General features: G+C 38.0%; 1 protein-coding gene across 2 annotated transcripts in view; it reads right to left on the minus strand.

The window, feature by feature from the left end:
- The window catches only part of LOC111326859 (phosphorylase b kinase regulatory subunit beta), a 22194-nt gene extending 7227 nt beyond the window's left edge, over positions 1–14967 (minus strand). Inside the window, exons 1-23 of one of the 2 annotated variants that reach the window (XM_022930942.2) lie at positions 14809–14967; positions 14201–14342; positions 13870–13969; positions 12153–12260; positions 11857–11916; positions 11239–11375; positions 10592–10655; positions 9232–9327; positions 8145–8249; positions 7656–7748; positions 6656–6713; positions 6166–6246; positions 5396–5545; positions 4360–4466; positions 4031–4083; positions 3622–3715; positions 3059–3142; positions 2745–2849; positions 2286–2368; positions 1705–1795; positions 1548–1612; positions 836–1021; positions 284–566 (exon numbers count right to left, since the gene is read on the minus strand). In XM_022930942.2, coding sequence (XP_022786677.2) covers positions 284–566; positions 836–1021; positions 1548–1612; positions 1705–1795; positions 2286–2368; positions 2745–2849; positions 3059–3142; positions 3622–3715; positions 4031–4083; positions 4360–4466; positions 5396–5545; positions 6166–6246; positions 6656–6713; positions 7656–7748; positions 8145–8249; positions 9232–9327; positions 10592–10655; positions 11239–11375; positions 11857–11916; positions 12153–12260; positions 13870–13969; positions 14201–14342; positions 14809–14857 — 2394 coding nt within the window. In that variant the 5' untranslated portion in view covers positions 14858–14967. Of the gene's footprint in view, positions 1–283; positions 567–835; positions 1022–1547; positions 1613–1704; positions 1796–2285; positions 2369–2744; positions 2850–3058; positions 3143–3621; positions 3716–4030; positions 4084–4359; positions 4467–5395; positions 5546–6165; positions 6247–6655; positions 6714–7655; positions 7749–8144; positions 8250–9231; positions 9328–9871; positions 10052–10591; positions 10656–11238; positions 11376–11856; positions 11917–12152; positions 12261–13869; positions 13970–14200; positions 14343–14808 lie in introns of those variants that run through there. The other variant, XM_088753772.1, reaches the window with a different exon arrangement.
- Positions 14968–15471: the final 504 nt, after the last annotated feature.

A 15471-nucleotide genomic window follows, 5' to 3' on the forward strand; every position in this document is an offset into this window, starting at 1 on the left:
GCAAGCAATCCGTACAAAAGCAGAAGAGACCGTGATACATTTGTGGCTCGAGCGAGCATTTGTTTCAAACTCGGTAGCATACGTGCTAAGTGGCGTATTTTCTCATACATAATATTCAAACTCTCGCCATTTTTTTGGGCTCGAAGGCTCGATTCCAAAACGTCAGGAAATGCGAAAACAACCCTTATCAATCTTAAAAAGGAGGCTGCCTATGGCACCAGTGGTACTCGATTATAACATCCTATACTAGCGTGAGCTTACTCACACGATAATATCATCTTACCACTTTACCGCTGACTAGGATTGTCGTGATTCCGGGCGCAAGACTGTCAACTAATTTTTTGAGCACTCCAGCTCCCCGTCTCACTGCTGACCATTTACGATCGTAAGCAGCCTTCTGATAGAGCAGATCGACCATGTCTTTGAGTGAACCATCAGGGGTTTGGAAATCTTCCCCTTCTCGTTTCACCAGCTCTTGTAATATCATCATCTGCCTGTCGACGCTTGGCTTGTCTTGAAGTTCAGCCAGCAGCGCTTCACGTGACTTAGTTACCAGATCTCTGGAGCTACAAAAAAAAGGCGGAACAAATTAGAGGGCATAGTTCAATTCTCAAAATTCGCATTCTACTCTCCACAGGAAAACGCGTTCTCGACTATATATTAAGGTCCTTGATAAGAGCATGCTGAAGCTAAGATCTTCATTTGAACAAAGCGGAGAGGAGGAGAGTGCATTTGCGCACCTCTTTCACCGTTTTCTTTGGCACCTTAGTGAAATTTTGGCCAGACACGCTTAAAAGAGGCCTAGGCCTCCAAGGTGATAGACATGGTTCCTTACTTTCCATCCGCCTCATCAACTTGATGATCTTCATCCTCAACACTCACTGTCATGGAGCGACTCATCCGTACAGTGCGACTCATTCTATGCCCCTCAGACGAGGCGGGCGTAGGGGGATTGGAATCTTCACCTTCCTTCTCCTTGACACGTGCTTGGTCCAGACCTCCGTCGGTGTCGTTCAACTCACTTAAAATAGAGATATACTATTTTAATTGAAGAAAGAACAAAACCAAAAGTTGGTTACCGAAGACAGTCAACATTTGTTCAAGGCAATATTAACAGCACAGCTTTCAGTACCAAAACCTAAAAAACCTAGAACTACGAGCTACCCTAAAACACGCCCATGCCCATTTTCCTTTCCAGATTGTAGACGCATAAACGACTTCTCCCTTGTGATCAAGGCCATTCAACCCCATTCCAAACGCATTCGCTGTAGCCGAGAGAAAACGACGTAAACAACTGCGTGCAAACTTCTCAGTCCGAGCCCGCTAAAGCTATATGATAGGCCGTGGTGATTTCAGCGAATGGTTCACAGCACTGTGTTAGAAGGCGTGAGTAACGATTTAATTTCACCTTGGGGCCGGGAATTAACAAATTGAAGAGAGACTCTCATCAGTTTTAAGACGTAACAAGAAAAAAGATGTTTTTTTTCTTAATTTACGCAGTTTTTATAAAGAAATTAGAAATTGTCTCGAGAGGATACCACAAATACCTGCTGACATCGCTTTCAGCTTGAAGAAAGTCCAGATGATCAATAGCAGCAGTAGAGACCATTGTCTGTATCAAGCAAAAGACTACATTTGAATCAACCGTTCTAAATATGGATATTCAAAAACTTCGAAACCGTTCAACTTGAAAAAGTGCCGTACCTGGAGTCTGCCGAGTTTGACTTTCACTCCTCCACAGAGTCCTCTTTTGAATGAAGCTAACAGTTCAAGAGTCTCTTGAAATTGCTTTCCTCTGAATAACATTACAAAAGAAAACAGTGACCCACAAATAAAAGATTTTTTGGACAGTTTCCAGCCGCAGAATTTCTCTGGTAAAGAATTTCTACAATTGGTGTATCATAATACTCTCAAGATTGAGACTTCACGGGCTTTTTATATAGACCACTTTCATAAAATGGCTGCCGGATTAATATTCTTTTGTTTAAATTTAAATTAGCCCTTCTGGCCTCGCTTGACATAATATATTCTTTTGAATTTTTTACTGGAGAACGAGGCCAGAAGGGCTATTTAAATTTAAACAAAAGAATATTAATCCGGCAGTCATTTATGAAAGTGGTCTATTGAACAGCCACTGTGAGGATCAGAGATGAAGCACACCAAACGTGCTCGATTGAAGACAAGAATGTCCCTCCTTTTCAGTTCCGCTCCTGCTTTGAATTGAGACGTACAACTTACCGTGGTTGCTGTTGTTATTCTTCCTTAGCTGATGTTACATTCCTTACCGTAAGTTCTTTTCTCGCAGTAAAAGACACAACGTTGGTCTTCCTTTCATATTCCAGTTGTTCCGCACTAAGGCTAAATTCGTCTGAAAAACAGGGCAACGGAAATATTGATACGTTTCAAGAAATAATCAACAAAGTTAGCGAACTTTGGTGAGGGATACTCGAAACAAAAACAGAACTTATTGAGTTACATTAATGTAAGTGGGTCCAAGTGGGCCTATTGATAGTGTGTTAACTTATAAGTGCTCAGTTCCAAAAGAGAAAACTGAAACATATTATGCTATGATATTCAAGGTCACATAGCTTATGAACTTACGAAAAAAATGCAATGGAAAACCACTGCATTACCATCACTGCTACGAATATCTTTACTACGATTCCGAATTCAAAGCATACTTGCATGATAAGAAGTACTTTAATAAGCTTTTCAAACTTGAAGTTCCTTTCTTGCCTGGTTACCTTTATTTCGTCAATAAGAAGAGACATGTCCAGAGCCATGTAAAAATCAGTTTCATCCAGCAGCTTAGGATATGTTACCACTGTTTTGCCCATGATACGGTAAATCTGCGTCGATAAGATACAACGTAAGATCGTGAGTTCTTTTTTAGTTAATTATCTTCCATGTCGTTAATTTTTTTCCATTTTGCAAAAATCATTTCTTGTTTCCAGCAATTTCAAGGCAGTCCTGCCGGACATACTCTCATTGACCTTCACCACGTCCCTTGATTTCAACGAATTAAACTCAAAAACTGTAAGTTTAAGTGTTCTCATACCTTACTGGTTCCCAGACTTCCTATGGGCCTCGTCGGTCGACCAGTCAACCCTAGTTTACGATTGACACCAAGGCGTTTGTACGCCTACAGGAGGAAAAAAATAACCACTGACATGATACACCACTGGTTTCCACTGGTTGTTACACATTACATACACAGCTACAAATTCAGTCTGCAGCGGTCAGTCGTCTTTTTTCTCCACAAATATCTCGTTAAGAGTATTGTTATCAAGAGGTGTTAAAGAACCTACGCATATCTCGGAAAGGGAAAGGAACACAGCTCCCGGTGTTATAGTCTGGCCTTGTTTTTGTTTAAACAGGCAGGCCCTCAAGTAAACCGGCTTTAAAGGTGAATTAGGCCAACCTGTCGAAATATCTCAATTAGATGTAATAAACTATCCAAAGCGTTTTGTCGTTCGTGTTTCACCAATAAAATAATGCTTTACCCAGGAATGTTTTTAGCGCCGAATTTCTAAATAAAGATAAGGAGCCAATGTAACCTAAGGCTACTATTAATCTCTAATTCAAGCTTATGAAGGGTTTCTCGTTTACACGTCTTTTTACCTTCACCAGTTCTGACGGCGGCCATATCTGTATTGGCTCAATCTGTTGCGGTGTCTGCGTCTCAATGCCGAATGTTGCCAAAGAAGCCTGCAAGCTAGAATGTCAGATACAAAAAAAAATCTTACAAAACAACGAATTCGATGCAGAATGCTTGTCGTCTCGTTTGTATGCTTCGACCATTTCGTAGTTCGATTTTGCAATAGAAATACAAACTGCTGACAACGATTTGAAACCAGGGGCTCATGAACTTCGCAACGCAGCGTAAGGGAGTTGTTACAAGGATTAGACTGATTCTTATGGTACTACAGGAGCCGTTTAACAAACAACGAAGCCAGTTGACTTTTTCTTGTCTGGGACTAAAATTGGTAGACTTTGTCAAGCTTCAAAGAAACTTCGTAAAAAATCTTACTTTCTGCTTTCCGCGATCAGGGAGACTTGAACAACCAAATCTAAGTCAGCAACCTTGATAAGGCACAAAATAGTTAGAAGAAGAAAGGTAAACAAAACAATTACGAAAAACTATTCTTTCTAAACGTATCAGAGCAAATATAATACTTCCCTACTGCTCAGTTTGCTGTGCTAGCCAAAGGTGGAATTTTGTTTACGGAAAAGTTATTTGAGTAATAGTGGTATGTACATTTTTTAAAAGCTATAATTTGATATTTTCCTCAGCATTCTACGGTTAGATAGGCCAGGTGTAGCAACATTTTTTATATCAAACACTGTATAAAAACATACCTTAAATGAAGAATATCTATAACTGCTGTGACCGTAGCGATTTTTGGCCGAGTGAGACAAGTGCCTCCCTATGGGATCGATCTCGTTCACGTCCAACAGGCCATCATCTACAAGAAGTACACAAGGGATAATGATGACCATAATAATATTAATAATAATAATAATAATAACAATAATGGAAACTTTATTTGTGTTTTGAAATGGCAATTTACAAATGCTGCTTGAGATTGGCTTATTCAACACACACACAAAAATCAAAATTGCATTAAATCTGGGTTGTCCTAATTCCTATTTCTACAACAAAAGACGTAATATGTTGCTCTAATAGCTATATTTATCATAGTAATAATAATAATAACAATAATAATAAAGATGTGATGATGATGGTGACTATCAATGATGATAATAATCGCAAACATAACAATAATAGTAATGATAATAATCGGATAATAAGAAAAAGCAGATAGAGAGTGTTCTCTTTACGCTTGCTCCATTTTTCCGTTTGAACGACATTTTTGCCTCAACAAAGCATGAATCTTTTCATAGTTGGTCATCGTGTGATTCACCAGTACTGTTCAGCTTGGCTTGGCCTTCATGTGAACCACGTGAGTCATGTGAGTCGTACATCACGTATAAACCGGGTATCAGTTGTACGTCATCTCGAATAGAGCCACTGAAGTAACTGTTCTCAACTAAAAGTTATCAATTTTGGACGCTTTGCGGCTCTAGGTGTACAGGGGGGCACATACCGCCTTTTCATTTATTTACATTGTACCATTGCAATAAATCGTTTTGTTTTTTTTTCAGTTTTTCATAATAACAACACAATCTTGTTGACACATAGCAATCATAGCGGCGGGAACTAAAAACTTCATTATATTTAGCAAAACTTTTTGACGTTTTCTGTTCCTTTAATAAGTTTTGAACAATTATTTCATTCCCTCCCGTTAATGTGTTAGATGATTAAATTTCTAGTCAACCGCGCACTCGTAGAATAACCGTTAGTTTTTGCTTTGAATAACGCTGTCAGTCTTACTTATCAGATTCATTATGATCAGAAGCGACTGTCCCCAAAGAAAGAGATCTCCATCTTCCTGGCTTGGCAGTCGAACCTGGGAATGTGGTGTTTCCCGTTCTGCGTCAAGGTACATTTTCGGCACATAGTAATAATGTGGGATAAATTCGTCTACGAAAACAAAAAGAAAAAAAGAACGAACTCTTGTATTTCCATCACACCTAGAAAAAAAATTAATATCCCATGAAGGTGGGTGAACTAGCCATTTATCAAAAACGACTGAGTAACTAATTTGTATATCGGAGCCCTAATGAAAAATTTGGTAGGAGCGAAAGCCGAAGGGCGAAGGCTCGAAACGTCAGCTTTTTAACCATTAACAGTGGCCAATTTACAATTCCAACTTAGTTGATATAACCAAATTACCTTGTTACCCCCACCGACGCAGCACCACAGTTTCTTTACAAACTTACCCCTCTTATTAACAAAAAATTGTTTAGTTAGCAAAGACTTAAAACCAGCGAAGGTCAGCCAGTTTACTAGAAGCAAGCGCAGATGTAACTGCGAACAGTTTCGTTAGTTGGTTTATTGTAGGTTTATTCTACCTTTAAAAGCACACACAACCCACAATTCCTCTATTCGCTCCAACGAAGGGCTAACGCTCGAATTATTGTAGGTTTGTTTTTCTACGGCGAGAAGCTTGAATTAAAAAAAAAAAAGTTTGTAACTCTACAAACCATAGAGTTCGTTTTAAGATAAATAGCCACACCAAAAGTTAATAAAATTTTACCCACCAGTATCGGTGCTTATAAGCAACTCATCTTGCAGTTTCTTGACGTACTTCTCTGCAATTTCCCTATCATTCTTAAACATGGCTGTGATATGGAAGATATAGAACATTAATAATGAGACAAGATGCTCCTTCGCTCTGACGAAGGGGCCTAACGCTCGAAATGTTATCTAGAAACTCTTTTCGGCGGTCAATTTACATTTATTTAGTAACTCAGTTGAAAAAAACCAAATGACCTTGTTACTTCCACCGACGCAGTACCACAGTTTCTTTGGAAACTTACCCCCTTTTATCAATTTGAAGGGAAGGTCAACAGATACGGCTGGAAAATCATTTTTACGATACGGTACAAAAAGTACAAACACAAATGGAATTACTCGTTGAAAAGCAGGCTCACGGTGAATTCAACTCTCTGTGCTTTAAATTTAAAAGGCGAAATCTCTGAAATAGTATTCATCGTAACCCATACATCATAAATTCTAAGATTACAATACCATCTAGAGCGAGGTAGATAAAGAAGATTGGCCATTCGTTTTCGATTCCATCAAATATCTGTCAAAGACCAGAAGAAAAGAAAAGCGTTTCAGTTTTATGCATGCGCGCTGAATTTAATGTATCGTACTAGAAAAAGATAACCGGGCAGAGTTAGCCCAAGCTTAATACTCTAACTTACAAAATATATAAAGAGAGCAGCCACCTCTGACATTTAACAAATGGTAAACACCACAGCGTACACTATTGAGTTATGGATGCACGCGGGAGGTTGCTAAGCACGAAAGAAGCGTAAGAGTCGCTCGAGGCGATAGCCGAGAGCGACTCTAGCTTCTTGAGTGCTTAGCAAACCTCCCAAGTGCATCCATAACTCAGTAGTGTACGCTGTGGTGTTTACCATTTGTTTTATAACATAACATTGATACATTGTAGCTAAAGAGTTCCCTTTTATTTAACAAATCTTACGTGACCAGAAAAAACAAGCGCGCGCGGAAAAATAGTCTTTGCATTTGCTCACGTCAGCAGCGTACACCCATGGGCAAATGGGGGACGCTAAATTGACCAATCAGAGCGCGCGCTTTACTTTGGTTATGTTATAAATAACAATCACTCCGTAAATTACTGTCTTGAGGGCAGCAAAATTTACCCATTGTCTTGGAAATCTTTGAATGGCATGGCTAACATTGATACGATGGCATAATAAGGCTAATAATGGTAAATAAATTAACAAAATAACAGAAAAGAGTTGATACTTTTTAATACTACAGTACTGTGCAAAAGTAATGCAAACGATAATCGCCGAATATCGCGATATACCAGGGATACTTAAGCGATATTCCAATTGAAACGATACATACAACAACCGCGATGTATCGCCGAGTTCCTCGTGAATTATCGTTTTCCCTGAAGGATATATTGTTTGAGCTCAGCGATATATCACTGCAGTTCAACGATATACCATTTTCGCTATTGTTTACATCCTTCACTTTAAGCACGTTGTACCTGTAATTCTCTCTTCTCGTAATATCTGCGATTTTTATCTTCCAGAACAGTTTTATAACCATCACGTAAGAATCGCTTTAATCCATAGGTTCCCTGAAAAAGAAGAAAAAAGGTTGAGAGTTCAGTGTTTGAACCAGTTTCCCTTAACGTTTGAAAAATGTTAACGGTTCAACAGGTAGAGATTGTGAATATCGAAGGAAGTGATACATTTTGCTGTCATTTTCAATTTTTCAGTCAAAAAATAAAAAAAGGAAAAGTTAAGAGCAGAAACAGTATCATCTTTACGATCTTTTGCCCAGTTTCATTGCTATTCAACTAAGGCTGACAAGCTAAACAGTGGTCTACCTTCATTACAAATACAAAAATCTCATGCTACGTCAATAACATGGGATGTCATTCTAAGTTGCCCCTTGAAAAAAAGACTGGCGTTGCCAGACGAAAAAAAAAAAACAAGGCTAGACAAGTTGAAAAGAACTCCTAGATGATTACCTCCAAAGATTCCAAAACCATTTCTTTTGTTTGGTGGCGCAAGGAATCATCGCCAACAGCAAAAGCAGGAAAGCCAGTGATCGTTAACAAGGATGCATCTGTCACCTGATCACAAATGAACAATTTAAGAAAAAAAAAAATTCGAACGCCATTCATGTATATAATTTTACCAATATCATTAGTAAGATATATGGTTGTCCAGTGGTTGGCACCCTAGATTCCAGGGAAGACAGCTGTGGGTTGAAGTATTGCTTTTTTTTTTTAAGACATCTGACGGTCAAAGTGCTTCTCCCGACTTAAAAGTTGGAAGCGCTACAAACAACAACCATTTTAGTCGACGTGACGTAAAAAGGACTCGTGACTTCACTTTTGAGTTCTAAAGTAACACTGAATCTTTAAAAATTACAATTGATGTCAGGTCATTTTTTTTCATAAAAATTTGCCTCTTTATCCTGTTCAGATGTCCCTTGAACATCAAAAAATATCGACAGCACTGTTTTCTATTTTTTTCGTTGGAAGGGGGGGGGGGGTGTGGAATGACTGGCAACCTGGTCATGGACTACAGAGGTATTTGGCCACAAATTGCATGGAAACTAGCCTACATACTTAGAACACTGCTATAAGTTGGTAGGCTTACCTATTAAAGGGTTAATCTCATAGAATTCAGACTTTGGCTGTGTTCACACTTAGAGCACTAGCATTAGTGCCAGGGCACCGGCACAAAGTGGTGCTCTGTTCAGCCACTGGGTGCCCGATACATAATAGTAATAATAGTAATAATAATAATAATAATAATAATAATAATAATAATAATAATAATAATAAAAATAAAAACATCAGTGCCAGATCCAGTGCCCAAGTACTCGGGCATGGGCATGGGCATGGTGCCCGAATTCTGGTATGGGATCTTGAAAGAAGAGTGTGTTCACATTAGCACCCATCAAGAATCTTACTCAGGCTCTGTGCTTGAGCACCAAATGTGAATAAAACCTTTAATTAAGACTAAAGCATTGAAAGTGAAGAAGAGTACAAGCTTCACAATCCATCCACCTTGAATGGGTGAACAAGGGAAAACTTTGTCTCTAACCTTAGATGAGGATGCTACTGGCAGCATAGAATGCATGATGGTGTAGTTTCTGTTATGAGCATCTGGATCAACATAGATCACTGATGACGAGGTTCCCTGTGGGTGTGAATAAGGTGTGGTGTTGCTGTTAAAGAACCCGATTTATATGGAGCTAGTATTGATTGAGTGGTGCAAATCATCTGCATTTAAATTCAATTGGCTTTGCTTTAACATGTCTGCAATTCGTCCAGAAACCTCATGCCACCCTCTCAAACATTCAGATGCAAATCTAAAACAATTGTCAGCTGGTCCCTCAAATTCTTTCTTTGAAGTGAGTTTTGAAATTTCCTCTGCTCCAGAGAACTTTTCAACTGTGATTCAGAAAACCAAAATCTCAGCAATCACAATGACCGCAATCATGGCAAGGAACATAATAGCAGAAGCCAATGAGAGCTTGACGTAAAAACGAGCAAATTGCCTAAGGCCCAGGAATTTGCATGTGAGCAAGTAGTGCTTGGTTTTAAATTTGATTCTGATTGGTTAATCCTAACCCTAAAAGATACCCTAACCCTAAAAGATACCCTAACCCTAAAAGATACCTAACCCTAAAAGATACCCTAACCCTAACTTTTTCGCCTGATTTTACATTAAATAGACCTACTTGATTGTTTAATCCTGAAAAATGGATTTTTCTGAAAAAAATTGGTTCTTTGTTAAGAGAAAGTGGCACAATTTTTCTGGACCAATCACAGAGTAAAATAATGAAAAACCTAAGCAATCCCAGACTACTTTCAACACCCAGTTGAAAATTGCTCTCAGTGGGCATTGTTATAACCTTTCCTTTGGGGTTTACAACACTCAATCATAAGTGCTCTAATAAAAATGTAGTCAGGGATCTTAGCAGAGGCACTGAGGGTTGTTCATCCCATTTCTACACTGAATTTCTATTTGTAACCCTGGATTTCTATTTGGAACACTGATTTTCATAGAGGAAGGAAACAAAATAAAAAAAAAATTAAAATAAAAAGCCTCAGATTGAAAAGGAGAAGGAAAAAGAAAACTCAAAATGCATAAACATGTATTACAACTGTTTCATCCATACAGCCCAAACAGCTGAGTTAATCAATCAATTGATCATCAATTATTAATCAACATGCTGTCAAAGCAGTATTACGAAAAGAATGTGTTGCACCCCTGAATTACTGATCAATCACTTGAAAAGTTACTGAAAGGTCATCAACTGATATACCAGCATTGAAAAGTCATAAAAGGTTTGCCATTGGCCAACATCAAGCAATGCCTATTGTCATCTGTAAATTGAGTTAATGGCCTTCGTATATTCTTTTTTATTGTAAACTACCCACCCCAAGGTCATGCTAACCTGCATTCCATAAATATTAAATCCATTTATAGCCTCTAAGGCTGCCTTTGCCATGCCAATAGAACTGCAAAAACAAACAAGGGAAAATCTGAGGACAAATGCCAGGTTAACCAAAGACCAATTCATTAAAAATTACATGCCATAATTTACCAACACACTAGATTATTTTGTTAACTACATGGTTACACGTAAATCTCAGCACTGGTTTCTCATTTCAATTTTTTTTAATAATTTGTTTATTGATACCAATCAGGATTTTCAATTAAAGTACAGAACTTTCATTTTGAAAAGCTTTCTTTAAAAAGAAAACTTTTAAAAAGAGAAGTATATTCTATGAATCAGACTATTTCTTCTTAGCAAAAATTAAAAGAAATTTTTTTTTCCATATCACCCATCTACCAGCAGAAAACAACCCAACATGGATAAACCAGCTCACTTTGTGCAAATCAAAGGCTTATTCTTAGAATTCCACTTTTTCACACCTCTACTTATTCATTGTGCTCTTGTCTGATCTATGATGGTTAACGACTGCTACTGCAATAGACATCTGTTGTTCCCTAGGTTTTTCTGTCAGTTCTCACTCTACAGTCATTGACTTCAATGCAATTGTTACCACATAACCTCTTTAAGGGTACACAATCACTCACCTCGCATTAAGCTCCTTGTGCCCTATGTTCTCTTTACTTCCTCTCTCCCACATACCATAATCTGGAGTCCTGTAAGCTCGCTCAATGTAATACACAAGATTCTGAACAAAGTTAACCTCGTCACTTGTGTAAATAATCTAAAATAATTAGAAAAGCATTTGATTACAAATAGTCATATCTACAGCCAGTTGCAAAATGAATTGAAAAATGTTACCAGCACAAGAGATAATTGTTCACAGTGATCCAACATATAATGTATCCCCCCATTTCCCACTTTGAATCCAGGAAGGCCTGGGCAATGTTTGGTTTGTACTAAATTGTACTAAATTACTTCTTGGCCATCTGATGAGGTAGCAAATTGCACTTTTTGCTCAAGGTGTCTCCAGAGTTATTAATAAGATTTACTGGTCAGCACATTCTCAAGTTTGAAGCTCAACAACTTGAGAAATAAAATGATTTTTGAAAATGTCATCAATCAGCTCCTTGGTGTGATTTCCCTCTAAGAGTTCCTTAAAAGAATAACCATAACAGAGGTCAGAGTTTCACTTTAAACAATGAACTGTTTCTTTTGACCTCAAACCATTAACAAATGAATGACACCTTAGGTCCGCCATTTACCTGTAGTCCTGATGCAGTCATTTGGACCAGGGTTAAAAGGTAGAGAGACACAGCATCAATCTAATAATACACACAAAAAAAGAGATGCAGAGCTTCATCAAAACATGAAATTGTAATTATAACAATGTTATATTTATATAATAAAACCTCCTTTACTAAACTGCTTTCCAATAGATTTCATGGCCCAGTTTTTTCTTAAATTTCAGGCCGCTTATAAATAACCAGACTTACAGCAAACTTAATCAGGATTGGATATAAAATGGAAGAGAATGATACAATCAAATGTAGCTTCAGACCTGTAGATGAGCCCATTCTGAATCTGATGCAATCGTGTCTCCAGTGTTCACATTAAATTTGACATGAAGGGAATGCTGTGCTGACTGATTCTTCTTGAATTGTTCTACCTAACAGAGGAAAAAAAAAGATAAATGCAATTATTCAGTTGATAAGACATGACTAAAATAGAGAAGAAGCATTCTAAAGTTAAAATGCTTCAACATTTGCATGAGAGACCAAAAAAATTTTTCTTCATAATATCAATACAATATCAAGCAGACAACTGATGAGAATAAAGAAAAAAATATCAATTAGGGATTCTTTGTTGATCCAACATCAGATTCTCGACACTAACCATCATAAAAATTGTATGGCAGACAGTAAGGAGAATTACTAATTGAGATCTTGGAAGTCAAAGGATTAACTATGCAACTGATTAAGAGAATGAGTGAGGCATAGAATGAAAATGGCCAAACAACTGATTGACTACTTGTTTAAAGGCTGAAAGTTTCTAATTTAAAAGAAACTGTGTTGATGTGTCAGTGGGGGTAAGAAGGTAATTGGTTATATCAACTAAGCTGAAATAGTAAATTGGCCACCGTAATCCCACAAGTATCAATGAACGCTTTTCATTACACTAATTTGTGTTTTTCTCGTTACCATGTTCCCACCAATGGTGTAGCTCTGCTTTCTGCGTATAAAACCACATACAACCCACAATTCCTCCACTCGCTTTGACGAAGGGCTAACACTCGAAACGTCAGCTTTTTTATTCGTTATGGTGGCCAATTTGCTATTTCAACTTAGTTGATATAACCAATTACCTGACTACTTGTTTGGTTGATAATACAAGATTGATATATAAATATAACGATAAATGATTCTTTTTCTTCATATTTTCAAAATTCCTTATAATCCCACTGTTTCACACCACAGACTTGACTAGGAAGAGGAAAACTTCGAAAAAATTTATACTGAACCTACAAGAAAATATTTTGCGACACTTAACCCTTTAACCCATAAGACTGACTGGCTTATAGTTTCTCACCACAGTATCATCCCTGAATCAAACATTTAAGGTCAGGAGAATAAAGATCAAAGGCTCCTAAGAGCAACCTCATGGTATGAATTTTTGGCGCCCTTGACATAACCTGTGATCTGGCTTTCTTTGGAAAGTTTTTTGATCGTGGGCAACACGTGCTGGCACAATTATTGTGTTTGTATGCGCTTTGATGGAGAAAAATCATCCCTTTTAGTACTCAGACGCCCCTTGCTCTACAGTCGAGTATTCTGTAGCAATTATTTCCTCTCCATTTTTGGCTCCACAATCAAGTTTGGAATAATAAAACCATCGATCACACTTCAAGGGACAGGACGCCATTTTGAATCTGTCCAAGTAGTTCGGCATGTTCTCGCCTTTGTACCACCCCCAAATATACGTACACTGTGACTTTGAACAGGTAAACTTGTCGGGGAGGGGGGGAAAAAGTGTTTAATCCAGGTTTAATGCATAAATTAATGTCTAACAAGGTGAGTGAGTGATTTCTAATTGAATTTCGTCCCCAAACCCTGAACCCTATTGCATGACTTATGTCATGCCATGAGGTAAAAATGATCAACAACAACAGAAGCTCTTGATTGTTGTACAAATTCTCCTTGTCAGCACCTTAGGAAATGTATAGAGAACAGTAGGGAGAATATGCATACTGCTGTTAGGGTGTAAAGGGCTAATGTAACCTTGTCAGCCTGCCTCATGTAACAGAACAGGATTCCTCTCATGCATTTCACAGCAGCCTGCTGAAGTTCATACGCACGACCTTTGCTGTCATCCATGTGTCTGAAAGAGAACGTTTGCAGTGAAAATCATGACTTTCACTAGAAATCCATGTCTGCTTCACAGAATTCCATAGCTCAATCAAAGTTAAAGAATGGTCTTAAAATTATGAAAAAAAAACAAAACAAAACAAAACAAAACAAAAAACAGTGCAGAGTGCAATGCTCTAAAATTGTCTTAAACATGGTGTAAGTAATCATGTACATCCCAACTGCAGGCTTCAACCATACACACCTGTAGGCAAGCGCCAGCGCCCACACTCCCATGGCGCAGTAAACATTGTCTCGTACGTGACTCTCCTCATTCTGAACATTAGCTGTGTGTAGAGGAAGCAGTCCAATGCTTGCACTTTGATACTGGAGGATTTGTTTTGTTACTGAAAGATATTGACACAACTAATGAGTGAAGAAAGGCTGATAGTTTCTAAAGAAACTGTTTGGGGCTGCGTCGTTGGGGGTAACGAAATAATTTGAATATATCAACAAAGTTGAAATGGTAAATTGGCCACCGTTACAATTATAAAAGCTGACGTTTCGAGCGTTAGCCCTTCGTCGGAGCGAATAGAGGAATTGTGGGTTGTGTGTGCTTTTAAAGGCAGAAAATGGAGCTACGTTAAAAAGCACACACAACCCACAATTCCTCTATTCGCTCCGACGAAGGGCTAACGCTCGAAACGTCAGCTTTTGTAATCGTTGCGGTGGCCAATTTACCATTTCAACTTTGTTGATATATCCAAATAATCAAGAAATTACCGGCTGAATTACCATAACATGTTTTGTCAGAAAAAAAATTATCTGTTGTGTTAATTACCATACTGGCCACGTCAAAGGACAACAATTTACCTCGCTGATAATAAATATCCAGTCTTCCCCTTCTTTCGTCTTCATCCATCTCTAATGGAATCTCTCATATCAGCTATTATCTATCTCGTTTGTGGTTCCGATCCTCTTGATTGCGAATTGGTACATCCGCCATGTTTATTATCTGAAACTCGCGCTGTAGTCTGGGTAGATTCAAGAAAATCGAATAATAGGAATCCGGATAGGACTCTTTGCAAAGTAGAAACCAAACGCGATCCGGTTTAGTCACTGATCACTGGCATTTTCCCGCGCAACCTAAAAAAACAGGGGATTTCAGATATATACCAATTACTAGTTTTCTGAAATTCATCAAATTGTCTCGGTTGCGCAGTTTCAAGCCTTTATTTCTTTTGCAGCGCGTTAAAGGTGAATGAACTTAAAAAAATCTCGACGCAGTATTACCCCAAACTACTCTCCGAGAAGGAAAAGGTGCCATGTGTTTGCTTCAAGAAAATTGTACCGACAAACTAGCAGGAGTTTCATTTTGAAATTCATCGAAAATATTATTTACTTTGGAAAGAAAACTACTCACAAAGTGAATGTCAGACTCAAGACTTAGGGCTTACCGTTTGCTGTGTGCGTTTTTGTAAGTCTTCATTTGATTTTTTTTTTTCACGTTTTAGCATTTTAAGTACTTTCTGTAAA

Source organism: Stylophora pistillata, chromosome 3 (genome assembly GCF_964205215.1).
Source record: "Stylophora pistillata chromosome 3, jaStyPist1.2, whole genome shotgun sequence".
In the NCBI taxonomy this organism is placed as follows: Eukaryota; Metazoa; Cnidaria; class Anthozoa; order Scleractinia; family Pocilloporidae; genus Stylophora; species Stylophora pistillata.